The sequence below is a fragment of the Hippichthys cyanospilos genome, chromosome 3, assembly GCF_059441005.1.
Source record: "Hippichthys cyanospilos isolate Australia breed blue-spotted pipefish chromosome 3, RoL_Hcya_1.0, whole genome shotgun sequence".
In the NCBI taxonomy this organism is placed as follows: domain Eukaryota; kingdom Metazoa; phylum Chordata; class Actinopteri; order Syngnathiformes; family Syngnathidae; genus Hippichthys; species Hippichthys cyanospilos.
Window position 1 is genome coordinate 15,955,121 of NC_142371.1, and position 25,070 is coordinate 15,980,190.

The 25,070-nt window shown below is 63.9% G+C and overlaps 6 protein-coding genes across 18 annotated transcripts; 3 read left to right on the plus strand and 3 right to left on the minus strand.

Annotated features, from left to right (window-relative positions):
• Nucleotides 1–107: 107 nt before the first annotated feature.
• On the minus strand, nucleotides 108–10,829 carry gon4lb (gon-4 like b). Of its 11 annotated transcripts, XM_088412040.1 has the most exons (28): nucleotides 9,843–10,377; nucleotides 9,277–9,409; nucleotides 9,082–9,197; nucleotides 8,707–8,781; nucleotides 8,577–8,627; nucleotides 8,470–8,508; nucleotides 8,299–8,397; nucleotides 8,103–8,168; nucleotides 7,927–8,037; nucleotides 7,103–7,328; nucleotides 6,610–6,711; nucleotides 6,144–6,184; nucleotides 5,959–6,062; nucleotides 5,552–5,756; nucleotides 5,390–5,476; nucleotides 5,128–5,317; nucleotides 4,905–5,055; nucleotides 4,364–4,514; nucleotides 4,182–4,298; nucleotides 3,183–3,764; nucleotides 2,916–3,120; nucleotides 2,489–2,631; nucleotides 2,024–2,218; nucleotides 1,418–1,561; nucleotides 1,040–1,342; nucleotides 539–948; nucleotides 371–473; nucleotides 108–296 (listed from the first exon to the last, which is right to left on the minus strand). In XM_088412040.1, the coding sequence occupies exons 2-28, from the start codon at nucleotides 9,362–9,364 to the stop codon at nucleotides 183–185; spliced, it is 4,218 nt and encodes a 1,405-aa protein (XP_088268166.1). In that variant the 5' UTR covers nucleotides 9,365–9,409; nucleotides 9,843–10,377; the 3' UTR covers nucleotides 108–182. The 11 variants fall into 11 exon arrangements, with proteins under 11 accessions (XP_088268166.1, XP_088268164.1, XP_088268165.1 ...); XM_088412038.1 differs by having other exon boundaries at nucleotides 5,390–5,756; nucleotides 9,843–10,378; XM_088412039.1 differs by having other exon boundaries at nucleotides 8,299–8,508; nucleotides 9,843–10,378.
• Nucleotides 10,048–13,676, plus strand: ankrd34a (ankyrin repeat domain 34A). Its single transcript, XM_088412088.1, has 2 exons — nucleotides 10,048–10,751; nucleotides 11,367–13,676. Exon 2 carries the CDS (start codon nucleotides 11,408–11,410, stop codon nucleotides 12,974–12,976), a length of 1,569 nt encoding a protein of 522 aa, XP_088268214.1. The 5' UTR covers nucleotides 10,048–10,751; nucleotides 11,367–11,407; the 3' UTR covers nucleotides 12,977–13,676.
• Nucleotides 13,464–21,081, minus strand: LOC148425880 (ras GTPase-activating-like protein IQGAP3). The gene is made up of 6 exons (XM_088412121.1): nucleotides 15,109–21,081; nucleotides 14,765–15,046; nucleotides 14,612–14,699; nucleotides 14,351–14,533; nucleotides 14,140–14,287; nucleotides 13,464–13,840 (listed from the first exon to the last, which is right to left on the minus strand). Exons 2-6 carry the CDS (start codon nucleotides 14,854–14,856, stop codon nucleotides 13,674–13,676), a joined length of 678 nt encoding a protein of 225 aa, XP_088268247.1. The 5' UTR covers nucleotides 14,857–15,046; nucleotides 15,109–21,081; the 3' UTR covers nucleotides 13,464–13,673.
• On the plus strand, nucleotides 15,981–18,147 carry LOC148425881 (gonadotropin-releasing hormone II receptor-like). The gene is made up of 3 exons (XM_088412094.1): nucleotides 15,981–16,715; nucleotides 17,212–17,419; nucleotides 17,536–18,147. The coding sequence occupies exons 1-3, from the start codon at nucleotides 16,230–16,232 to the stop codon at nucleotides 18,009–18,011; spliced, it is 1,170 nt and encodes a 389-aa protein (XP_088268220.1). The 5' UTR covers nucleotides 15,981–16,229; the 3' UTR covers nucleotides 18,012–18,147.
• On the plus strand, nucleotides 18,396–21,018 carry LOC148425882 (DNA-directed RNA polymerase III subunit RPC7-like). 2 transcript variants are annotated; one of them, XM_088412114.1, is made up of 8 exons: nucleotides 18,396–18,523; nucleotides 19,400–19,503; nucleotides 19,581–19,719; nucleotides 19,792–19,863; nucleotides 19,957–20,013; nucleotides 20,500–20,582; nucleotides 20,653–20,763; nucleotides 20,831–21,018. In XM_088412114.1, the coding sequence occupies exons 2-8, from the start codon at nucleotides 19,405–19,407 to the stop codon at nucleotides 20,915–20,917; spliced, it is 648 nt and encodes a 215-aa protein (XP_088268240.1). In that variant the 5' UTR covers nucleotides 18,396–18,523; nucleotides 19,400–19,404; the 3' UTR covers nucleotides 20,918–21,018. The 2 variants fall into 2 exon arrangements, with proteins under 2 accessions (XP_088268240.1, XP_088268238.1); XM_088412112.1 differs by having other exon boundaries at nucleotides 19,581–19,863.
• Nucleotides 21,082–21,221: 140 nt separating the features above from the next.
• Nucleotides 21,222–24,947, minus strand: prune1 (prune exopolyphosphatase 1). Of its 2 annotated transcripts, none has more exons than XM_088412093.1 (9): nucleotides 24,447–24,947; nucleotides 23,454–23,564; nucleotides 23,187–23,392; nucleotides 22,936–23,120; nucleotides 22,716–22,874; nucleotides 22,554–22,645; nucleotides 22,040–22,198; nucleotides 21,648–21,738; nucleotides 21,222–21,469 (listed from the first exon to the last, which is right to left on the minus strand). In XM_088412093.1, exons 2-9 carry the CDS (start codon nucleotides 23,490–23,492, stop codon nucleotides 21,276–21,278), a joined length of 1,125 nt encoding a protein of 374 aa, XP_088268219.1. In that variant the 5' UTR covers nucleotides 23,493–23,564; nucleotides 24,447–24,947; the 3' UTR covers nucleotides 21,222–21,275. The 2 variants fall into 2 exon arrangements, with proteins under 2 accessions (XP_088268219.1, XP_088268218.1); XM_088412092.1 differs by having other exon boundaries at nucleotides 24,342–24,946.
• Nucleotides 24,948–25,070: the final 123 nt, after the last annotated feature.

Below are 25,070 nucleotides of genomic sequence, written 5' to 3' on the forward strand. Positions count from 1 at the left end.
ACACGTTCGCTTTCCTTAGGGGAAGCGCTCGCTTTTCAGGGAAAAGAATAGCCTCAAAGTGTCCCCAAAGTCAAAAGTGGGGAAAAAAAAAAAAAAAGTAAAAGAGGTCGCTGCCTCCACTGCTAGTTTATTTAGGGTTAGGGTTCAAATTTACGCGCGTATTTACAGGCCGCGTCCCGGTTTCAGTCCCCTTCTTCGATGGCCTCCGGCTCGGAGGGCGGAGCCTCATCGTCCGAGCCGGCGTGACGAGCCGCGCTCTGGAAAAGGCGCATCAAGTCCCGAAAGCGCCGAGACACCTGCAACGAAAACGGCGGAGGAGGAGCGTCAGCGGGCCGCCGCCGGCGTGCCGTGCCCGGCGCCGGCCAATCACCTCGCCGGGGGTCTTGTTGCCCAGGAGAGCGGAGATGCCCTGGAAGGTGTTCTGATTGGCTCCTTCCTGCCGGCAGGTGGTCAAAATGATCCGATCGGCTTCCCTGAAAAAGAGGGCGCGCCTCAGCTTGCGGAGCGGGCCGCGGCGAGCCCGGCCGAGGGCGCGCACCTGGTCCACAGGATGACCTTCTCTCCGCTGGGCGTCACCGAGATATTTTTGGCGCAGACCGGGAGGTCCGGAGGCGGCGGGCCGTCGCAGGAGGTGGGGTGAGGCTCCTCTTCCCTTTTCCTCTTGGGCGGCGGCGACTCGGCCCTGCCGCCGTCCGCGTCGTCGGCCGACGGCAAGGAGCGTTCCCACGACGGCTGGCCGGCCGCCTCCCGAGCGTCCGGCGAGTCGAGGTTGGTCGAGGCTCCGGGCGCGCCCCCTGAGCTCTGGAGAGGAAGCGGCGGGGGCGTCACGCGGCCGCGGGAGTCCCCGGCGCGGGACGGGCCTACCGTGTTGCCGTGGCAGCGGGCGCACCCTCTCCGCCGACGCGCGCGGCTCTTGGAGCGGCGGCAGCGGCACGGCCACTCCGATTCCTGTCGAGAGATAGAGCGAAGCGCGGCCGACTGAGCGAGCGGATCGCCCCCCCCCGCCCGCCTGTCTGCAGGGCCTCACGCGGGTTCCCACCTGGCCCGCCGCGGCCGACCGGAGCTTTCTAGCGCGGGGCGGGTTGACGGCCCCGTCCGTCTTGGGTCCGTCCTCGTCCACGTCCGGTAGGGTGACTTCCTCAAAAGCGCCGACGGCCGCGCATCCGCCCGGGCGGCCGTCACCATCGGCCGCCTCCGCCCCGCCTCCGGCCCCCTCCGGCCAGCGAGCTTCTTCGAACTGCCCCGGGCGAGCCGGCGGCGGGCGGAGCTCGTCGAAAAACACCCAGAATTCCGCTTGCAGGTGAGGGTGTCCTTTGAGCAAGGCGGCCATTTGGGCTTTGAGCTGCGAGACCGCCGATCAGACCAAACGGGCGGCTGCGAAGGCAGTGAATGCGCGGCGGCGGCGGCGGCGGCCTACCTCGTCCACGCCGGTGGGGCTGAGGTGCGGTCCGGGCTGCAGCGCCTTGATGATCTTAGCGTAGTGAGACGGATTGTCTCCAAAGGTGATCTCCAGCTGCCGCAAGAAGCGCCGACTGCGCTCGAAGGCTTGCTGCTCTTGGAACTGCGCGGCACACAAAAAGGCGAAATGGTCCGCCGCGGCCGGTGACCCGCCGCCGTGGAAGTCGGGCTCCAAATACACGCGCGGAGACTCCCGTGTCGGGATGGGGCGGATGCCGCCCACCGCCGGACCCGAGCGTCGGCGTCCGTCCGCGGGGCCTCCGGACCGCACGGCACTTTTACGAGCCGGCGGCGAGCCGCTCGCCGGGGGGCCATTAACATATATCGATCGTGATAAGGCTCGGGCCATGGTTTATCAGCAGACCGGGCTTGATTAGGAGAGCGGCGGCTTGAAAGCCAAAGCTTCGGCGCGGGAAACGAAGTGCGCTTTTAACTTTCCATTTGTTTCGCGACACGACGGCTACTGGCTTGGCTTTTCGACGCCCGGGTCGTTTGTTTGAAAGCGCATGAAACGTTGCAAATGAGATGGGAGGGGAAGAGCCGACGCCAAAGGCCGCGCCCCTACCAGGCCGCACTCCAGCGCCTGCTCGGGATGCAGGAACGCGGCGAAGTCGCACGTCAAATCGGCGCGGTTTCCCAGGATGGCGCGCAGCTTGCGGAAGACGCCCACCACCTCCCGCCCTTCCTGTCGCTCCAGGCCGTTGAGCAGCGACACAAACTCCTCCATCTTCTCCGGGACGTGGCGCAGGGCCTCCCGCACCTGCAGCCAAACAAACACTTGAAGGCTTTCTGCGTTCGCCGCAATGTGAAGGAGGGCTACCGGGACGCAAGCTTTGTTGCCTCCAGCGGGTCGGCCCCGCACGCGACGGGTACGGGCTGAGGAGGGGAGGCGCGCGGCGGAGAGGCCGCGCTCCGGGCGCCCCTCTACTCGCGGCTTCACAAAGGGGCGGGTCCGTTCCCGTCGGCCTCGAGAATTCCAACGGCAAAAAACCCGGGCCGAGGGGGTCAAAGAGGCAAGCGCGGGACGCACCCTGTCGAGGTAGCTGCGGGCGAAGGCCGCGTCTTTGCTTTGGCGCTGAGGGTCGTTCTCCAGCATGTTCTCGTCGTAGAGCAGCCGGGCCTCGCTCCCGTCGCTCCCGCGGCGAGCTCGGCGCCGCGCGCCCGCCGCTCGGCCTGACGAGGGGACCCGCGCGTGAGGGCCGGCGCGGCGCCGAGACGCGGCGCCGAGACGCGGCGCCGAGACGCGGCGCCGAGACGCGGCGCCGAGACGCGGCGCCGAGACGCGGCGCCGAGACGCGGCGCCGAGACGCGGCGCCGAGACGCGGCGCCGAGACGCGGCGCCGAGACGCGGCGCCGAGACGCGGCGGGCCGCTTTGCTCAAAACGCGGGTCGCCATAGGTAGCCGGTGCCGACGGGCGGCACCGCGTCCAGAGGGTAAAAGAAAAGAGAAATCCCACCTCTCCCTCGCCGGCCTCCTCCTCTCGCCACCCCTCGGGGAGTTTCCTCTTCGCCGGCGGCGTTGGAGGCGGCGGCATCCTCCGACGCTGCGGCGGGCCGCTCTCCCGCGCGCGCCGCCGCCTCTTCCTCCTCCTCCCCCTGCGAGCGGTCTTCCTCCGATTCGCCGTCGGGCCTCCCGCCGGCCGCGGGTCGCTCGGCCGTTTCCTGAGAGGCCGCGGGTCAGGCCTGTCGGCTCCCCCGGCCGGAGACGGGGACCCGAGCCTTACCCGCACCTCCGGAATGGACAGGAGGGACTCTTCCGAGGCCGACGACATGGCCTCCTCCTCCTCGTCTTCGTCCTGCGTCAGCTCGTCAAAGTCTTCGTCGTCCTCTTCGTCGTCCTCCTCCTTTTCTTGATCTTCATCCTTCTCTCCGTCCGCCGCCCGGTCTCCCTCTCCCGGCCCGTCCTCCCGGCCTCCCCGCTGCCCTTCCCGCCTTTGTCCTTCCTCCCCTCCTTGCCGGCCCCCTGCCGCTCCTTGACCTCCTTCCCGGCCTCTGCGCTCCTCTCCCGGCCCACCGCCGCGCGGCGGTTCTCCCAGGCCGGTGCCGCGGCGCCCGGCCTTCTCGCGGAGCGATGCCGCGGAGGGCGGGAGGAAGTAGCCGTCCGGGAGCGCCGCGGTCTCCCTTTCCGCCGGGCAGATGGGCTGGAGCGCCGCATTGTGGGCCAGCGTGAAAAGACGTCGCCGGGAGACGCGGGGTCGACGCGAGCTCTTTTTGAGGCGGGAGGGATAAAGGCGGAGGTTGCAGCCTGGAGGTAGGGAGGGAGGGTAGCATGGAGCGCGGGTCTTCCGGATGATCTCTTGGCTATTCTGCAAACGAGACCAGCGTGATGAGAGGCGGGGAAAGAGCGCGAAAACGGTCTCGTCCTGTGAAAACCGTGAAGAAAAAAAAAAGACATTGCCTCATAACAATTTGTTCCAATCAAGAAAATGAACTAAAATGCTTTTCGCGTGATACCAATTTGGATTCCGTTCTACTTTGGGAGGTTCATGAAACACGAGAGGGCATAACCTTCACCAGGGTGGACACACGCACGCGCAAGTTCAAAAAGCTCGAGGGGAACCGCAGTATGAGTGATCCACTGCAGATTGTTCGTTCTTGATTCGTTTGAGTCAATTATTCCTTCCGACGGACATCCAAATGGAAACGACGTTGGGATTCCTCTTGGTTTTTATGTGCGTGAACCAATTTATTGAGAACGTTGGCGGGCGGGTTAGGGCAAGCACCTTGAGCCAATCGGGCATGGCGGCGGTGTCCCGCTCCACCGGAGGACGCCGTTCGTCAGGTCGGGCCGGCGTACAGGCCAGCGGCTCCGGAGCGACGGGCCGCCCGGCCAGGAACGTCTGCAAAGGGCGGTCGGCGCTCAACTTGGGGACGTTTTCCCACGAGCGCCTTCTCGCGGCTTCACCTTGAGGACGTTGTCCCGCGGCGCTCTGGGGCCGCTCATCTCTCGGATGTGTTTGCTCAACTTCCAAGCGCTCTTGCACAGCAGGTAGGAGCCGATCAGATGCTCCGGCTGGACGGCCCCCTCAAAGTGCTTCAGACCTAGAACGATCAGCCTGCGCGCGCGCGCGACGGCGGTTAGAGCGGCTCGTCACCATCGGGGGCTAAGCGTGCAAAAAGACGAGACGGTTCATTGCGGGGGGGATTCGCTTCAAGTGTAAAAGCGTCACTCAGGCCTTCTGAGCCAAGATGACGCTGTCGTTGGAATGCACAACAGACAGGAATACCTAAGGGCGGCTGCAGCCGGGATGGGCCATTCATTGCAACCTTTTTGTCGATGGGGAATACCGTGTTAGCCCGCGTTTTCAATTTTGCTCCCACAAATTAGCAATAAGGCTACGCTCCACTCCGTCTTCCTATGGCGCGTAGGAGAGGACCGGACATTGGTCCGTACACGGATACTACGCGCCCCCAAAAGCACGAGCGGGCCCTCGCGGCCGTCTCACCCGTCTTCACCCGCGGTGAACATACTGCGATGGGGTCGCGCGTTGCGGGTGGGATCCAGGCTGCAGACCGGAAGCAGTTCCGGGTAGAGGAAGACGGGTCGCGTGGCGAGCAGCCAGGCCACGTCGGCGGGCAAGACGGGAAAGGCGAGGCCTGGAGATGGCAAAAGACGCCGTCAACGGAAGACAACGGAAAAGACAACGGCCGGGAATCTTCGTTCCGTACTCGCGGTGGAGGAAGACATGGCGGGGAGCCAGCGCCGGGACGCGGGAGGCGCGGGAGGAGCGGGAGGAGGAAGGTCCACTCTGCGCTCCAGCTCTCGGAAAAGGTCCAGAGCTCCCTGCAGGTTGCACGCGCGGAAGGAGGAGGCGCGAGAGAGCTGCTCCTGCCGCTCGGCGAAGCGCCGCAGCTCCTCCTGCGGGACAGGGCGCGCCGAGCGCTCAACGGGGGCTCGCTCTGCCGCGCTTCCCTCGCCGAGCGGACTGACCAGAAAGTGCTTGGCTAGCGTGGCCTCGTGTTGCAGGGCGCCCACGCCGCGACTCAGCAGATGGACTTGTGTCAGAAGTTGCACGTGCTGACGGACGGAAGCAGATGCGTACGTCTCCCGGGGGGCGGGTCGCGAGGAGGGGGGAGAGGGCGAGCGCCGAACCTGCTGGATTTGCTGTTGGAGCTGCAGCTTGTGGGCGGCGGTGGGGCAGAGCGCAGCAGGAAGCGGCCGGGCTGCGGCGGGCGGCGCGGCGGGCCACGGATGGTTGGTGGCGTCCCGCAGGGCTCTCCTGCGCTCGGCGGCCGGGACGTGCTGGCGAGGCGCCCGCCGGCGCGTGCTCAGCATGTCGGCCAAAGGCGGCGCCAAGCTGAAAACCAAAAAACTCGCATGCAAACCGTGGCGCGGGCGGCAACGGGCGCCGGTGTTCCCTCTGCGAGTCGGCCCTCCCACTTGAAGAGGCCGCGCGCGCACGAGGAACTGATTGTTCTTCCTCCTGACCCAAACGGCGACGGCACTTCTTTGCCGCGGCGTCCCGACAGGAGGACGCCGCAACGGCGTGGACGTCTTACCACAAAGGCTGAGGGATGTTGAAGTTGGGGCCGGCCTCCTGCTCCTCCCCGCCGGCCGCACGCTCCACCTCCGCCTCCTCGGCCGGCCGCTGCTGATCCCGCAGCTGAGGGCGAGCGAGCGCGCGACGAGACGTGACGTGCTCGCCTAGCGTTTGAGTAGGAGGAGCGTGAGGAGATGAACCCACCGTGTCGAAGAGCTCCTCCAGCAGCTCGTTGACCTCTCGCCCTGGGAAAATACCACAGGAAAAACGAAACCTTACAGACTTCAAGATGGAGGAGGACGGCCGCGTCCAAAGGATTCCGGCGGCAGCGTGCCGAACGAGCGCTCGGCTGCCGACCGGCCCGCTCTTGGGTCAGGTCAAACGCTGGTTTTTGCCCTGAAGAAAGGGCCTTAGGTTTTCCGCTTGCTCCGCGGGCCGAAACGAAGCGGACCGAACTCGCGGAGGCGCCCAAGGACGGTTGGGCCGGACGAGGGAATCTTCTCGAGCCCGTCCGCGTCAAACCCGACGGCGAGCCAAGCCAACAAAAAGCGTAACTTGGCGGCTCGCGGGCAAGAGTCCACCGGGACCACAAAGCACGACTTCGACGCTGACCGGGGGGACGCACACACCACCGCCGCCGTCATCACAGATGTCGTCGAGGGCCACCTACTGGTGATTTGAACGGCCCGGTCTGTCCTGTAGTCCTCCAGGTCGGGTTCATCCAGGTCGTCCAGGAAGTTATACTCCGGGTCGTCGTCGTCGTCGGCCTCCTCTGCGCGGCAAATCCAAAAGTCAGCTATTGACCATCACCGCAGTCTTCGAGGCTCAAGCGGCTATGGTCACATTAGCTACAACTTTCCGGCGACCTTTGGCTAATTTGGTCATTTTGGCTCTTCTTACCAATAACACGCGATTGCTTTTGCAATCAAGCGGGTAACTTACGATCGACGCAACGCAGTCAAGCGCGGCGAGGCGGACAAGTAACTTGAGACACGCGACTTTTCTGCAAATAGTAACCTGTCATGTTACTACTTGCAGAAAAAAGAAGAAGAAAAAAAAAAGACGGGCTCATAGCACAGTTGCAATTCATTTACGGGCCCAGCAAGTTAACGGACGGACCCGCCCGAGAGCAGAACGCCGGCGAGAGCCCGTCTTCGCCTGACCTCCGTCGTCGGCGGCCGTGAGCCCGTGCAGCCAGCGCGCCCAATGGCGGTCTTCCTCCTTGCGAGCGGCGGTCGGCTCATACATGTCGGCCGTGATGTCGGGAGCCAGAAGCTCCGCCTCCAGTTGCTCCAGGGACACGTTGACCAGGCGTAGTTTGGAACGCGTGCGGAACGCCAAGCCCCCGTCGCCTTCCTCCTGGTCCGCCTTCTCGTCCGTCGCGCGAGACTGCGCACACCAGACGATACGCCCCTCCACATGTCAAATTTTTGCTCCTTCCCACACTTTTGCTGTTAGTTTCTTAAACGCTAACCGCGGTTTATCCAGGAATTTGTTCCGCCCGTTATTTTCACAAAAATCGCGTTTTTCAAGACGCCGCTTCCGCTCGCGAAAAACATTATCGACGCGTTCCATATGAAAAACAATCGAAAAACTAGTCGAAAAACTAGTCGGAGGGCCGGCGCGTACGCAGAGCGGCCACTAGGCGTCGGGCCGCCTGGGCCGAGCCGGGCCACGAGGGCGCCCAAAGCGGCCCGGGATGTCCTCGCCGCGTTCCGGCACGTCGGCGACACCGGCTGCCGCCCGATCCCGCGGCGTAGCTCGGCTGTCGCGGCTCAGCGTGCCAACGTCGCGCATGGGGAAAAAAGCTTTTCGGTCCAGGGCGAGGAGGAAACGGCCTTTGGGAAAGTATTCTTAGCTCACGAGAAATCATATGCAATCGTCAAAATAATTGTCGACAAAACGCCCTATTTGTGAAAATGGCGCAAAAAGTGGAGTACGTCTTGAAGGAAGGCGGCCAAGAGCTGCGCCAAATGCGGGCGTTTACCGGCAAGGGCGGGTAGGCCGGACCGCAGTCCAGCTCCTCTTCCACGGCATTGAGGCGTTCCAAGAAGGAGGGAGCGTCCGCGACCTGGGGGGCGGCAGGCACCCGGGGCCCCTTAAGAGCCGGAGAAAGTCACGACGGGGCACGCCGCCAAACGGGGGCGCTCCGGAAAAGGTTACCTGGGGGCCGGGGTCGCAGCCTGGACCCGTGTCGGGCGGAACCACGTCCCCATCGCTGAGGAAAGTCTGCGCGCACGCAACGACAGCAAAGCAGAGAGCGTGGGACGCCGCGGCAGTGACGGGCGGGCGCCAGACGCACGCGTCAAAAGAAAACGCGACGGCAGGCCATGTCCGCGCGGGCGACTAGCAGGCGGACCTCTTCGGCCGTGTCGTCGTCCCCCTCATCTCCGGGACAGTACTCTTCATCCGACGAGTCGTCGTCGGCGTCCAGATGGATGTCGAGAAAATGAGGACGCTTGAAGAGACGGGGCAGCGTCAGCGTTTGGGCGGGCCCGCCGCCGGCTCGCACGCGGCCGTCCCCTTTTACCGGCAAGCTCCGCTCTGCCGACAAACTCCAGTCCGGGCGCTGCAAAGACAGCTTGTCAAGTCCGAGACGACGCCGACGCCGCGGTGGGCCGAGGGCCGACGTCTCACCTGTCCCCGCTGGATGGCGCTCTTCAGTCTTGAGCGCGTCATCTTCGGCTCCTGGTTTGGTTGCAAAGGAGAAGGTGCGTCACGGCAATACTAGCACTCCGGTTCTTGTCAGCGTGGCGACGGCACCTACAAACATGGGCATGTCCTGGGTGGCTCTGATGGCGGCTTTCATCATGTCCACCACGCGTTCGTGAGTAATCACCTCCTGAGAAAACAAGGGCCGCGCCGGCCTCTTTAGCTTCTCTCCCGAGGCCGCGCAACAAGGGGCCGAGGAGCGTCCCCTTTCAAGCCCTCAACAGTTCCTTCGTTTGCGCGCGAAATTATGGACCGAGCATACTTAACCATAACCGGTCTTCAAACCGTTATTTGACATTAAATTGACATCGACATTGAAGTACTATCGCAAACCCACGTGGAAAGAAGGGAGTGAGATGGCAGGCGAAACAATGCAAACCCCCTAGAAAATCGCACAAAAGGCCGCCAGGTTCCAGCGCGCGCGACTGACATGTAGGATGGCGCGCACGTCGCCGGACGTAAGGTTGTGTCGTCTGGACTTCCTGTCCAAATCGATGTCCAGTCGGCCCAGCTCGTCTTCGCTGGACTCCTCCGTCCGTCGCCCGCCTGAGCGACACGGCGGACGTCAGCATCGCGTGACGTTGATGAGGTCACGAGATCGTGAAGATGTCGGGTTCCCAGTCACCTGACGGATGTCTCCAATCCTCTTCCAGTCCACGGTTCCTCGACGCGAACGAAAGCTCCTCGCCCTCGTCTGCATCTTCCTCATGCATCCTCGCAAAATCGAGACTCCAGTCTTCTTTACGCTCTCGATTGTTCTGAAGAAACACGGGGAACAAGTCATGAGGAATTCCTAAATACCTATCTATTGAGCAATCATCTGAGCCACCGGTGAAGCCGACCGTAAAGAAAAACACACGCGGACAAAAAAAACAAAACATTGCCGATGAAGGCTTTAAGCGCCACAGAGGAACATCAAACTCACCCGGCGCCTTTATCGTTCAAGCGCCAACGTTTTGAATCGGTGATGACAAAATGCAAAACGCCCACTGAAAACGGTGAACCGACCGACCCATTCGAAACAAACGGCAACGCGCTATACGACGTTCCGCCCGGTCGCAAGAATGTCTGAAAGAAAGGCTCGAGTGCGCAGTGAAACACTAAAACGTTCAAAGGTGGAGAACCCGAAACGCGACGGCGTTCAAAGGAGGAGAATCCCAAAGCCGAAAACGTTCAAGAGAGGAGGTTTACCGTCGAATCGGGGCTCCCCGCTCACTCGCAACACGCTAACTTTAGCTCGCCTCGACTTCCGGCAATAACAAGGCAACTTCCGCTGAAATGGCGGCAATCGGACCGCAGAAGGGGGGCTTTGTCGCCACCTGGCGACCCGGAAGGCGTCATTTCTCAAGCCGACACAACGATTCATTCCAAACACTGGACGTACATCCATTATCGACACAATCGTATCATCATGCGCATATCGATTTCGGGATCCCAGTACACACTCGCGTTCCATTCATCGTTTGTCAAGGTATTGTTTCATTTCGGCGCTCCCAGCTGCGCGTCCAAGCTGTCAGTCGAGACGGAGGCAGGGAGACGTTCGATCGAACATTGTTTGGCGGCAGCTATGTCCCGGCCGAAGAAATTCCCGTCGCGAGTAACTCTAACCCCCGCGAGGGGTGGGGGTGGCCCGCCGAACCGGGCGCGCCGCGAGTGAGGAGAGCTGCGCGCGCGTGACGCTACGTATTGGCAGGGAAGCAACGCGCCGCGTCAGCAGCCGGTGGCCATGGGAGCCAGCGCAACTCACGGCGCGGACTTTAGCGCAGGTGCGCTTCCGAGAGCAAAAAAAGTGCCGCGTCCCGCCCGCGCGAGCGAGTACGCTCCCGATTGGCCGGGCCGTAGGACCGCGGTTGCCGGGGCGACGCGCGAGCTCGCTTAAGCCATGTGCTGATGCTAACGTGATGCTGACGCCACGTGACTTGTAGGCAGCGAGCGGAGGGTTAAATCGCTCAGTCGGGGGGAGGAAGGCCGGGCAGGGGAGGGGAGCCGAGCCGAGTCGAGCCGAGCCGAGCGGAGCATCAATGCGTCAGTCGCTCGACGGCTTTCTGGGGAAGATGAGGATGCCGGGGACCAGGATGATGAAGATTCTCTCGGCCGGCGGTAGGGGGAACAACACGTACTGTCTGTTGTGCCGTTCGCGCAGTGGCGGGTGCCTGGCGCGCGGCCGTGCGTTGGCGTGCATGCGCGCGCCCTAGTGAAGCTTGACACATGTGACATCAAGCGGTCGCTCTACCGCGACGCGACGTCATCAACATGCCGGTTAAAGGACGCCACGCTTTGCCAAATTTCGCGGCGACGATCGCCTGCTAACTAGGCAAATCGAACCCCGCGTTTACAGAGAGTGACGTCGCGCAGCGGCGGTGACGTCTCTGCGATGCCGTCACCAAAACGCCCTTCCGTTGTCATATAGCAGCAGTGACATCATTGCGGCGGCGTCACAAAAGCGGCTGCGTGCCCACGCGCGCATAGGCGCGGCGGGGCAACGTCCCGCTTCGCGCGCTCGACGCCGGCGGCCGCGGCCCCCGGTCCCCTGCCCCCTGCCCCCGACGGGGAAGCGCGATGGCGACTCCCGCGCGTCATCCATCCCGCTCAGCTAAGCGGCGCTCGCCCGCGCCCTCGCCCGCGCCCGCCTCGATCAAGCGGCCGACCGCCGCGCACAGCCTCCCGGCGGCGGGAATGACAAAAGCCGCTCTCGTGTGCGCGCTCCTCCCTCAGGTGCGGCCACATCCTGAGGAGCGCGGAGGGCGGGCCCCAGCATGGGCGACGAAGCCCCCCCGCGGATGGAGGGCAACGCCCTCCTCAAAGCCGTCTTCCAGGGGAAGCTGCGGCTGAGCCGGCTGCTGCTGGAGGGCGGCGCCTACGTCAACGAGGGCAACGAGCTGGGCCAGACGCCGGTGTCGGCCGCTTGCCTGGCCCGCTACGAGGAGCCCCGCACCCGCCTGCGGATGCTGCGCTACCTGCTGGAGAAGGGCGCCGACCCCAACATCCCGGACAAGAGCGGGCGCACGGCCCTGATGCACGCCTGCGCCCAGCGGGCCGGCAAGGAGGCCGTTTCCCTCCTGCTGGAGAACGGGGCCGACCCTAGCCTGGAGGACTACTCGGGGCGCTCGGCCCTGGTGCACGCCCTCAACGAGGGCGACCGCGACACCCTGCGGGTCCTGCTGGACGCCTGCAGGGCCAAAGGCAAGGAGGTCATCATCATCACCACCGACACGTCTCCCTCAGGGACCAAAAAGACAAAGCAGTACCTGAACTCCCCGCCGTCCCCGGGCCTGGCCGACGCCGCGTCCCCCGTCGCCTGCATGTCGCCCTCGGACGTGGAGATCGCCGCCTCGTCGCCGGCCGAGCGCGGCCGAGGGGAAGACGCTGTCTTCAGCTTCCCGCTGGCCAACGGCCGTCCGCAGGCGGAGAGGAAAGCGCCGGCGGCGCCTCCTCGCAAGCTCCTCAAGAGGCTCAACTCGGAGCCCTGGGGCCTGGCGGCGGCGCCCTTGCCCTCGGGCGGCCCTCCTCGGGAGGGCGTCAGGGGTCGCCCGGCGGAAGCGGAGGGCGTCTGCCACCTGTATCGGCGAGTCGACGGACTGAGCCTCGCCGAAGCCGCCGGACCCCAGCTGTCACGCCGGCACAGCATCGAGACCCACGAGCCCCGTTCCCCGAAAGGCGCCGAGCCGTCCTGCCCCGAGGGCCGCGGCGTCTTCGTCTCCTCCTCCTCCTGCGCGGAAAAGGCTCAGCAGCACCAAGCTCCGCATCGGAGGAGCGCGCCGCCCGAGTCCCAGGATAACGTCGGCTCGCAGTTCCTCGCCCACCCCAAGCTGACCCGGACGGAGCGCTACGAGGCCGAGGGCCACGGGGGACCCGAATCCATCCCGGCGTCGCCCGACTCCGGCCGGGCGTCGGCGGAGCGGAGGAGGTACAACAATTCCCCCCTTTCGCTGGTCGTCGACTCATCTCGGGAGTCTCTGGAGAACCTCCCCGTCTCGGTGTCCCCCGCGGCCGGGCGCCGCCCCAAACTCCTGGAGCGGCGCGGTTCCGGGACCCTACTCCTGGATCGCATAGCCCACACCAGGCCGGGCTTCCTGCCGCCGCTCAACGTGAACCTCCAGAGACCCATCCCGGATATCCGCTCCAACAGTAAGCCCCCCTCGCCGGTCCACGCCGCCCACAAGGTCCTGGTTCCTACGGTCCCGACCTCGCCCAAACGCGGCCCTGACTTCAAGACCAAAAAAAAACTCATCAGGAGGCACTCCATGCAGACGGAACAGATGAAGCAGCTCTCCACCTTTCAGGAGATTCTGGCTGAGAAGGGGATGGATTCCAACGGCGACTGACTCCTCGGCTTGGGGCCGACCCATTCCGAGCTTCATCGGGCCTCGCGCGTCCTCGCGACCGTCGGCTCTCGCCTATATTTCTTCGGCACGTCGGCCGGCGTCTCGTTCCCACTGTGCGCTTTTGTGTCTGCGGCCAAGATGCGGCTGCGGCGTTTGACGGCGAAAACGTGGTAGGGACATCGGTCGGGTGGGCCGCGACGGATGGAGCTCACGCGCGATGACCCATCGACCGGTCAGTTGCGACGCATTTCCGCAACGGCCCCCGTTGGAATGCGTTGCTTTTCCATCGGGTCACCGGCGCGAGTCTCCTCCTGCTCCGAAATTTCCTGATCGACAGCTGCTCCGCGGCCGTTCGGGATCGGAATTGCGTGCTCAAGACGCGGTGGCGCTGCGCATCGCGAGCCGGAAAACGCACAGCGGCTTAGGGGCACGCGCGCACACGACGGCTGGCCGCCGCAGCGTCATTTGCGTACAGCCTTGCGTTTTACAATACTTGACAATCGCTGATCATCCGCTCCGCTCCCTTAGTCGCGCCGCCGCCCGCTTGGCTGACCTCAGCAGTCGGCCAGCTGAGCTTATCAATCACGCTTTTCTGGTTTTGTCTTTAACAAGATATGTATTGGCAAACGTGAAAAAAAAGATTCTGTATGCGTACGCGGCCTCCTTGCTTGTCCTCGATCAAATAAAAATATTCATATCATTTGCTGAAGAACTTTTTGTTGAGGAAGATGAGCAAGTTGACATTGACTTTGGCTTCGGTATTTGACGTGGAACTCTTCCATGTGGACGCCGAAGAAGCGCGCTTTGACCAGGAAGCTCCCCTTCTCGGCCCCGCCGACGATGTCGAAGACCACGTTCTTGAACCTTGAGCGCAAGAACACGCCGGCGTGACTACGGGAAGGCTCACCTTTACGTGGACAAAGCGGCCTAAAAAACAAGCTTAATCCGACCCGCACTCGGGCATAAAAAGCTCTTCTTTTCCTCCTCGGCCATTTCAAGAAAATCTCAGGGAGCCGGGTAAGTAGTGTTGATCTTTTTTTAGCTCAGGACGGGAACCTTCCTCTTGGTTGGCGCATCCGGCGCTTTCTTAACGGGGGCCGGACTGCAAGGACGCAAAGGGCCCGCGGAAGCCGGCCCCCGGCGCCCGCGGTTCCGCCACTTACCCGTCGGCTTGTCCAGACAGGAGGCGATGTAGTGTTGGTAGTAGTCCGCCTGCTGACCGAGGAAGCCGCTCTTGGTTCGCAGGCCGCGGAGGGTCTGGCCCAGTTTCACCAGCTCCGCTCCCCGCCGTCGTCGACGGCCGCGGAAGTCCTGCCGCGTGCGGGAAGCGTCAGCGCCGGCGGACCGGAAATGGCGCTTAAGCTGCGGCGTTACCCGGGCCATCATGCTGAGGATTTGCCGGTATCCGCTCCCCGCCGGCAGAACGCCCAGCGCCTCCAGACGCCCCATGTTCCTGACCAGCTTGCGCTTCTTGTCCTCCAGGCTGAGGGCGGCCGACGCCCTCCTCTCCATCATGTCCGGCGAGCCCCGGAAAGTGCGCCGACGCATCAGAAGCTCCTGTTTTGGTCAGCGACGGTGAGCCGACGGCAGAGGCGGCGGCGCGACGCAACGAGCGGGCGGAAAACGCGATCCCACCTGTTGGGGCGACGCGGCGGCTCCCAGGATTTGGGCCAGCGTGTCTCCCGGCTGCGAGCGGATCACGTCCGCCGCCAGCCGCTTGGTGCTGAACACAAAGCGGCGTGAGCCCGCCGGCCAGGCTCGGTCGAGCGGCGGCGCCTCGCCACGTACCGGAGCGGCAACGCTCCCGCCTCCGCAGAGTCGTCGTCTTCGCGCCGGTCCAAAACCTCGAACCTGCTCGCGAGAGTCAGGGAAATCTCCATCTTGCCCCAAGCCCACTCGCATCCCGGATCGGCCCCTGCAACGCAAATGACTCGGCGGCGGCGGCGGCGGCGAGGGTGCCCGAGGCCGGCGGTGTCTCGGCGGCGGCGCCCGCCAGTTCCCGCAGGGCCGGAACGGGGCGCCGCTCTCAGTGGGTGCGCAGGCTCGGGACACCCCGCGTCACGCTGTCAGCTGGCAAACACGGCGCCGAGCGTCAAACGGCGGCCGGCCTCGGGCCCACCTCGCCAACGTACCTGGTGCGAGATATAGACCAGGGGCCGGCCGACGATCAGCGTCTCAGAGTCTCAGAGTACTCGTCCAGCCGGAAGCGGTCGGCCGGCTCGGGAACGTCGCACGCGTGCAGTCCTGCGGCGCCACAAGATCACGCTCCCGATCGCCTCTCGCGTCGGCCGCGGGCCGATTTTCCATCCTGAAGGCGCGATGACCCCGAGCAAAAATACCGTACCGTTCAAACGTCTTTTCAAACAAAAGCCGTTCTTTTTTAGCTCCTTCATTCACTCGACCGCGTCGCGAAGGGGGGCGGCGGCCGCACGATGAGAGGCGACGCGACCTTTCATAAAGACGCGGCGAACTCACAGTGACACCTCGCGTCGGACTCGGCCATGTTTGACGAGTTTGAGGCCACGCGCTCAGTCGAGAGAACGTTCTCAAACAAGCGAGCTCCACCAAACCCGCGACGCGCTCCGCTGACTGCCGGCGAGTCGAGTCGAGTCGGGTCGAGTCGCTTACTTCCGCTTGAGCTTTCAAAGTTGGCGCCTCACTGTGATTGGCCGACGGAGCGCAAAGCATTGTGGGTCACGCTGCTCCTCAACTGTAGCGAACAGGCTTTTCCGATGTTGCGCTCGCGCTCGCGGGCGCTCAACGAACAGGTCGCCGCTTTTGCAACGCGGTCCCCGGTTGCTGTGGAAATTTGTGACGTCACGCCCCCCTCCTGGCCCTCTCACTGTATTTTCGGAAGCGTTAACCCTAACCGTCATCAATAGTCATCAAAAATGCATCCGGGGAGCGCGCCCTCTGCTGGAGATAAGTGCTACTGCACCCATCCCAGTGGAGGGCCAAGTCAAAGGCCAGCGGGGACTCCTCCAATTTCAGGGCCCCTGAACACTCCCGAACGTGCCGGACGTGGTTCCGCTGCCCACTTTTCACCCATTCCCGTCCGGGCTTCCGCCCCGCGGTCAGCCGCGCCTCCGTGCGCCAAATATGGCGGGGGCGGCTCCCGAGCGATTTGCCAAGGGGCGGAGCTCGACAAAAGGCCGGCGGGCGGGCCCCGGAGTCGGCTCCCGCTCTGGTCTGTTCCCCTTCCCTCCCAGCTTCATATCCGGAACGGGCCGACGCAGCGGCGGCCGCGCCGACGATGTCCGGCAAGACTTCGCCGTCGTCGTGGCCCCCGGCCAACGCGAGCCAGTGGGAGGCGCCGGCCTTCGGGGGGGCGGCCCGCTTCCGCGTGGGCGCGACGGCGCTGCTGTTTGCCGTGGCCGCCGCCGGCAACCTGGCCCTGATGGCCAGTCTGTGCGGCGGGCGCGGCCGTCGTTCGGCCTCCCGCCTGCGACCGCTCATGGTCAGCCTGGCGTCGGCCGACCTGATGATGACCTTCGTGGTGATGCCCCTGGACGCGGCGTGGAACGCCACGGTGCAGTGGTACGGGGGCGACGCCCTGTGCAAGCTGCTCAGCTTCCTGAAGCTGCTGGCCATGTACGCCTCGGCCTCGGCGTTGGTGGTCATCGGCCTGGACCGCCATCGCGCCATCGTGCGGCCGCTACGCGCTCTGAGCGCGCGGCGGAGGAACCGACGCATGCTGGCGCTGGCCTGGACCCTCAGCCTTCTGCTCGCCGCGCCGCAGGTGCGGAGCGGTCGCCCGAGTCGGAACGTAGCGGTTCACGTAGCGGACTCGGACTCGGCAAACCGAAGTCCGAGGCATTTTCAGGGCCGGTTAGCTTCGAAAGGTGGAAGGGGGATCCTCGCCGCTGTTTGCCAAGAGTTCTTTTTCATCCGGAGCGCTTGTGCTCGGAAGCTGCGGCGAGCGGGCCGGCGCTAAATCCCGACTGGAATGTAATAAACAGTAATGTAATAAAGGAGACCGCCCGCCGCGAGCTCGGACTAGCGCCGCCTTTTGTTTCCACGAGAAATGCCGGCGGGGGAACGGAGGCTTCCCGCCGAAAGGCCGCGGCGCGTCACGTTGTCGTAACGCCGCCTTTTCACCCCGTGGTCGCGTCGCGTCACGATGTCACCGAGTCACGATGTCACGTTTTTGTCCGAGGATGTCACGTTTCCATCGCGCCCCGTTTTGTTGAGGCGCCGGCGGCGCGCAACCACTGATGCTCCGCTCCCACTTGCAGCTGTTTGTGTTCGGCGCGGTGGACGCCGGACAGGCCGGCGCCGACTTCACTCAGTGCGCCACTCACGCCACCTTCGGCGCGCGCTGGCAGGAAACGCTCTACAACATGTTCCACTTCAGCACCTTGTACGTGCTTCCCCTGCTGGCGATGAGCTGCTGCTACGGCCGCATCACGCTCCACATCAACAGCACCCACCTGAGGAACAAAGGTAAACCCGAGCGACGAGGCGCAGCGAGGCCCAAGGATGCGACTTTGCTCCGCGGGTCCGAGAAGGATGAGCGCAAATCGCCCGAGGGGGGGCCTTCAAATGCGGCGCGTCCTCAGGCGAACTGCGGCGCAGCGGCGGCGACGGCATCTCCAAGGCCAGGATGAAGACGCTGAAGATGACCGTGGTGATTGTGGCGTCCTTCGTGGTGTGTTGGACGCCATACTACCTGCTGGGGGTGTGGTACTGGTTCCAGCCCGAGGTGGTCCGCTTCACGCCCGAGTACCTACACCACAGCCTCTTCCTCTTTGGGAACCTCAACACCTGCTGCGACCCGCTCATCTACGGCCTCTACGCGCCCTCCTTTCGGGCCGACCTGGCCGCCTGCTTCCGCGCGCGCCGAGGACCGCCCGTCGCCGCCGTCGGGCTCTCGCGGCCGAGACCCGTCGGAAGGACGATGAACGGGTGTCGGCGCCCCGCCGACAGCTTGCTAAGAAACGGCGAGTGCGACGGCGTCCGAGGAGAAGGGCCTGACGGTGACAAGGTGGGCGACGGGAGGATACCTGGCCTTTGCCTTCCGGCGAGTGTCCCATAGGAGGCGCCACGATGAACCATCCTTCCTTACACACCAACATACCTCCCGGGTGGTATCCGTGACCACGTCCGTCGCTCACGATACTCGCATCTCAAATCATCTCGTCCCATGGGAACCAGCAGTGTGTGTGTGTGTGTGTGTGTGTGTGCGCGTGTGTGCGCGTGTGTGTGCGTGTGTGTGCATATACACTATTCCTAAGCAATGTTAGTCGCCAAAGATCTGAACTGTATCTGAGTGAATCCCGTCGGCATGAGCATCAAGACCGTCAAAAACAAAAGATGCTGGCACATTGTTTTGCATGTGGTCGCTATTTTTCTCAACTTTGCCCCTTCCAATATGGCCGCCACGAAGGTACGTCAGTAGTAGGCTGTGCGGGAGACGGCGTCCGTCCGCGCTCCTATTGGCCGAACGCTCGACGCGGGCGGAAGCGCCAGCAAGATGGCGGCCGGCGCGTAAAGAGGAGTTCGCGTAAACGCTTCCACTTTTCGTCCGACTGACGACCGGCAGCTCAAGTAAGACTTTGGATGAAAAAGTAGAAAGCTTTGCTAAGATCTTTTCAGCGAGGCGTAACGACGACTGTCGGAAACCGCGTTGGCGTTATTAGCGTATCTTTACGATCGCGCAGTTGACTTGTACTTGCGTCCTGTCTCCTCAAGGGCTCGAGAGACGATGCGTCCACTTGGCGCGAGAACCGATTGAACCTGGCGCCTCAATACACTCAAATGGCCAATTGAATTGAACAATATCGTTTTGGGTGCCTGTGCAAAAAGCATTTCGACAGTTTACACTCTCCCCGTTTTTCTTTGTTTTTTAAATGATAATCGATGCATTGAAAAATGGGTACTTGTCATTGAAAAATGGGTACTTGTCATTGAAAAATATGTACTTGATCAAAAAATCAGATCGAACTGGATTATACGCAAAAACGCTCAACGATTATATTTTGTTTTGATATGGTCGATTCCGTTCAAGCCTCGGCTAGCACCTCGTTGTTTTGAAGTTTTAAAGGGACGGTGTGTAAGCTTTAGACCGCGCTTCACCAAAAAGGATTAAATCAAATGATTATAAATGTCAAAAAGTTGCAAGGAAATATGTTCTTAACGACCAGCAATATGTTTTAAATGTAATCGTAGGTCTAGTTAAATGATATTACATGGGGGGCGGCAGTCCATGCTGTGTCCGCCATGTCTACAGTGGTTAATTCAGCACTTCCTGCTGTTTGTGAGGACAACCGGCCTAAATCTTACACATGGGGAAAAGTAGCGGCGCTCTTTCAGCTTTGTCCACGCCATCTTTTTCGCGGCAACCCGCCGTGAAAAGCCAAGCTCGGACCTTGTCGCGTTGCCGCGGCGACCAAAGTCACCCTTCCCCCGCCGTTGCGCCGGCAGGCCGGATGTCGGGGCGCGGTCGCGGCCGGCGCGGCCCGGAGGTCGCCGTCAACAGAGGCGAACCCCTCCTGCCGTCCGTCCAGCAGCCCGGCCCCCCGTTTCCGGTGAGCGACCGTCCCGGCCGCAAAACGGACGCCCCTTTTCAACTTTGTCTTTTGCTACCTTGCCGTGCGCGGCGCAGGCGATGGAGCGCAAGCCCCTCCCCCTGGCGTGCGGCGAGGAGGCCGAGTACCTTTTGGCGCTCAAGCAGGAGCTCAGAGGCGTCATGAAGACGCGACCGGCGTTCATCCGGCCGCACGCGGGCCCCAGGTCGCACGCAGGTCAGCGACCTCGCGACGGCTACCGCTCCATCCGGCCGGACAAACGGGACGTGGTTTGCGCGCGCTATTCAGATGTGGAAAGATACTCGGACAAATACCGCAACGCCGGCGAGCGGACGGACGCGCTGAACGACTGGATCCCGGGTGCGGACCGACTGGCCGCTCGGCTCGTTTCGGCCCGAGCGCCCGCCGCCGGGATCCGCCGTCGTTAAGGTTGCCGTCTTTGTGTCCGCCCAGACTGGGAGAGTTTCCCCAAAGAGATACGGCTGCGCGTCAGAAGAACGGCCCAAAAAGGTCAGTGCGGCCGTGCGCCGGCAAGGGAAGGCGTTGACCCAAGGGTGTTTGTTCGGAAGCGTCCGCGCTTCTGTCGAGTCGGCTTTGCGAAAAGCACTGGCGCGATTGACGGCGGCCGGCGGCGCCCCATCCCCTTCCGATCGGAGCTCGTTTGCGCCGCATCCGCCCGGGAGGGTTTCGGTCTCCGCAGTAACGCCGCGCAAGGCCGAAAGAAACCAGGCGTCTGGCTCGGGAGCAAAAGCGGCCGCGGTTCCCGGGGCCGACGCGTATGAATAAGCGCGGGCCTTTTTCGCCGCGGTTGCCTGAGCCCGCTCCGCCGCCCGTTTTCGCTTCGGATTTCCGAAGGGCAGGAGACGCCGGAAGGCGAGCGGTCGCGCGCCGACCGACCGACCGACCGCCGTCTCCTCGCGACCGGTATCGCCGAACCGGGCCGCGTTTCGCGAGACGCGCTCAAAGACGGAGGCTGACGCGGGGCGCTTCCCGCAGCGCGGACGGCCTCGGGGGGAGCTCCGGGCGAGCGGCGCCGGGCGAGCGGGCCGGACAAAAAGGAGGTGCTCCTCAAACTGGAGGTGAGGGCAACGGCGCGCCGCCGCCGCCGCCCGCGCTTCGGCTGGCGCTGACCGCGCGCTCGTGGCGGAGACGCTGGCCAAGGAGGAGCGGCGCGGCTCCGAGGGCGAGGAAGAGGAGGAGGAGAGGAAGGAGGAGGAGCAGGAAGCGGACGAGGAGTACGACGAGGAAGAGCTGGAGGAAGTGAGCGGGCGCGCGACCGCGCGCCGGCGGCGGCGCCACCCTTACGGCGTTTGTGCGTCTGTCGCAGGAGACGGATTACATCATGTCCTACTTTGACAACGGCGAAGAATTTGGCGCCGAAAGCGACGACAACATGGACGAGGCCGTCTACTGAGCCCTTGGCGGATTCCCGCGGCCCTTGGAGAGCTTTTCATCGATTCCTTCTTACTGTCCGACGGTGGCTTTTTACTCAAATACAGCGCGCCGTGCGCTCAATGCTTTTGTGGTTTTTGACTTGCTTAAACGCCACATTTTCCACTAACAAGTCGTCGGGAGCCAAAAGGGCCGAGCAACGCGATAAAACCACCGAGGCGGCCCGTCGCTCGGCCGTTCCGGGTAACCTGTACGATTTTCCCGACGGCGGCCACCCGGCAGGGCGTCGCTTGCGCGCGTTTCGCGTCGGGGAAAGGCGACCCGTATCAGCTCTCCACCTTTTATTCGCCGTCGGCTGCAGGCAAACTTTTTCGGGGGGGTCACTGAGGGTCCATCTGGCCGAACTTGCGTTGCAGAGCGTGCGCGCTGATGGGGGGCGGGCCGGCATCCAGGGGGCAGCCCTCCACCAGGCTGTTGGCGGGCGTGGGCGGCACTCGGCCGTCCTCCTCCTCCGGCGTCCTCACCAAGTCCTTGAGCAGCGGCAGGAGCGTCTTCCGCGACGCCAAGGCGTTTCCTGAAGGACGCGAGGACGGCCGGTTCAGGACCGGCGCCGGCAATCGGGTTTGGCTTCCGTTATTATTAGCAATGGATTTAGTTTTCCAAATCGGCAACCGGTCCAAAGTGAAAACGGGAAGACGTTGGAGCGGGGGAGGAACGAGTGCCGATCCGGAGCAAGTGGGAGCGGGCGTTACCTTGGCGATAAGCCGCCACGTGAGCGTGGGGGCTGCCGATGGGACGCAGGTCCAGGGTGCGGTCGCCGGCTTCCTCCAGGAAGCGGCCGACCTGTCGGGGGCCGCGCGGGCGAGGGTCGTCAGATCGCAGCGGCGCAAACGCGCGCGCCCTGTTCTGCCGCCACAAAGGATGTCTTCACTTGTGGGCCGCCTATTATTTGGACAGGGCTAAGTACTTAGAAGGCCGGTCGAAGCGGCGGCGCGCCGGGCCTCTGTCCCGCCCGTTTCCCACGTTCGCCCGCGGCCGAGCGAAACGCCGGGCTCGCTTGGCCTTGGAGGGTTCCGTTTCGTCAAAGGGGCCGATCGGCGGTACGCGCGGCCCCGTCCTTTCCGGCGGAGCGCCGTCGGCGTACCTGTTGCCTGCAGGGGGCGCTGTGACTGAAGAGCGCCAGCTCTCTGACGGGTTCCCGGGCCTCGGTGAAGGAGACGCTCATCAGCACCAGCGCGTCCAGGCCCAACTTGCGGCAGAAGCCGGAAAGGTCGGCGTCCAGCTCCGCCCTCTGCAGGAAGGCCTGACGCGCGCGCGCGTCAAGCCGGGAGAGTTAGGCAGCGGCCGGGCAGGCGGGCGGGCGGGCACGAGCGTCTCGGGCCGAGCCTCCCGTCCCGCCACGCTTTCTTTTTTTCATCTTTGGCGGAGCTCGCTCGGAAACGTTAGCATCCCGTCGTGCCCCCGCGTCACGGATTCTAAGGCGACTTCTTTAGTCCCGACGGGACTCCGGTGGGCACTTCCGGTATCCGAGCGCTCGCTTCCCCTAACCCCAAAGTAGGTTCTTCCGCCGGACTGGATATTTGGGCTACGAGAGACGGGCGCGCCCCGGACGCTCGCCGGGAACGGCCCGCCGGAGCCGCCCCCGTCCGCGCACCCACCTCGATGGGCAGGAAGAGCACGGAGACGGCCACGGCCAAACTTCCCCTCAGCGTCTTCATGTCCTTCATCAGCATCTGTTCCGTGCTGAGCCCTGAAGACGGCGACGAGGTCAGGCGCGGCAAGAGGCGGGGCGGGGCGGGGCAGGGGCGGGGTCGTCTCACCTGACACGTCAAACTTGGCCTCGTGCAGGGCCCGGAAGAGAGCGGCGCGCGGCGGCAGCGAGGGGAAACGCGCCTCCAGGGCGGCCGCGTAGCGGCTGTCCTTGGGCGTGGCCTTGCCCGCCGCCGGCGCCATGTTGACGCAGTCCGTCAGGATGGCGGCTGGGCAGGGCGGCGGACGCCCGTCAGCGGCCGCCCCGTGTCCTCCGGAAGGGACTCTTACCGTAGAGGAGGTGCGCCAGCCGGTCGTCCAGGATGTGGGGCGCGTCCCGGAGGAGGCGCTCCGTCACCAGGGTGGCGCAGGAGCCCACCGTCTCCACGGTAACGGGGCAGGAGGGAACCGACTCCCGCTCCAGCGCGTGATGGTCGATCACCTCCACCACCGCCCCCTCCAGCTCGCCGTCCCAACTGCCGGGACGGGCGGCGCGTCAGCGCGCTCCGCCCGGATCCCGGCGGGCCGCCCTCCGTTCTCACCTGGGAAGAACGTTGTGGTCCACGAGCGTGAGGCGCAGGCGGCCCGTCCGCCGCAGCGCCGCCAAGTCCAGCTGGTCCCGGAAGAGCAGCCGGTCCGGAGACAGGCCGGTCTGGCGCAGCAGGAACAGGTTGTCGGAGCGCAGCCGCAGCTCCTCCCGCCGGATGTTGAGCAGCGGCACGCTGAGCGCCCCCGGGTCGCCGCCCGTCTGCCGAGAGGAGGGGAGCGGTGGCGCCGGGGCTCCGGCGCGGCGCCGCTCGCCGGCTCACCTCGGACAGGAAGTAGGCGTACGCCAGCGAGCACACCATGGAGTCCAGATCGCACGCCTCGTTTCCCAGAACCACGTGGAGGGGACGGCCCGACGGGAGCCCGGCGCTCGCCTGAAGGGAGAGCCCGCAGACGGCGTCGTTTGAAGCTCGCCGCTTCAAAGGCCTGGCTCGAATCTCCCGGGCCCGGCGCGCCAAAAACGAGACGCCGCGAGCCAGGTGGCGTTGGAAACCTTCGGCGCCGCGGCGAGCTCCTTCTCCCGTGGGCTTACACGTGGCCCGGGGGCACTCCGGGGGCACTCCGGGGGGACGGGGGACCTCAACCTACACCCTTTCCTATCAAGTAATGATCCCATTGTGTACGTTTTCAGCGACGGTGAAAGTTCTTCTCCTGCGGGAACGCTCGGAGCCAGCCGTCACTCCGCCACCTCGGAAACGCTTGAAATTTCACTTCAAGCCTACAGCGGTCGTTCAATGCGATCCCCAAGGAGGACGCATTACGCAAACTCATTTTTGTGCACAAACGCTGACTTGGAACAGAGGAGTCCCCAACGACAAGGGAGAGCGCGATGAAAGCGCCGTACGAGGGTTCCCGAGGACCGACAGCCAGGCAGTTGAAGACTGAACGTTTCGCGACGCGGACTATACGTCAACTCAAACCAAGTGCATCATTGAGAGGACTGTAGCCGCTCCGAGCTCGCCTTCGCGCGGCTAACACGGGTGGCATCTCCTTCAATGAGCGTCCCCCGCCGCCCCGCGTCTTTTCGAGCTTCGCGGCACGCCCGGTCGGAATAATCGGGGTCTGGACCCGGATCGCGAGTCGAGTACTCGAAAGCGGGATAGCGACCCCCGAGGACCGGAGTTGGCCAGCCCCGCGTCCCGTGCGGCTACCTCGACGGCCGCGTGGCAGGCGTTGAGAAAGTCGTCCATGGTTCGCGTTGCGGTGTTACGGCTCCGGTCCAATGATCGGACGTTGTGTTTATGCGGCCTACGCACCCGCTCGGCGAGCGAGTGAAAGGTCGCGTTGCCTTCACGGTCCTCTCCCAATCGGAGACTTTTGCGGTCGTCTACCGTCGCGTCAGAGAAGCTCCGGATTCGACGACGCAATCGTTACGCTCGCTTGGAAGCGCTGCTGGACGTTGTCGGCTCGTCCGGCGCCGGGCTGTCGTCATCAACGAGCGACGGCGCCGTACTTGAGTTGGGCGCTTCGCTCCGGGAGTCCGCCGCACGTTTGCGAGAACGTGTTTTTGGCGACCTTGTAAGCGGCTCAAGCGAACCAAATAAATCCACAACACGCCGCGCGTCTTGACGGAAGCAAGCGTGCGCATCACACGTGTCGTATTTCACTTAGGGCTGTTTTTGTCTTCTCGTTTGTCGTGATAGTGCTTGTCGCCATGAATACGCGAAGATTCTCGTGTCATCAGAGCAGGGCGACTTGCCTGGCCGCCAGCACGAAACGCGCAAAACGTTTTTGAGCCACGTTTGTAACGTCCAACGGGACTGGGAGCTCAATTTCCACCCGTGGCCAAAGGCAACATGGCCGAAGCGGAGAACGGAGCCCTGGGAAATGTAGTCTTTTCACAAGCGTTTTTCCTCATGTTTGAGCTAATTGAAAGTATT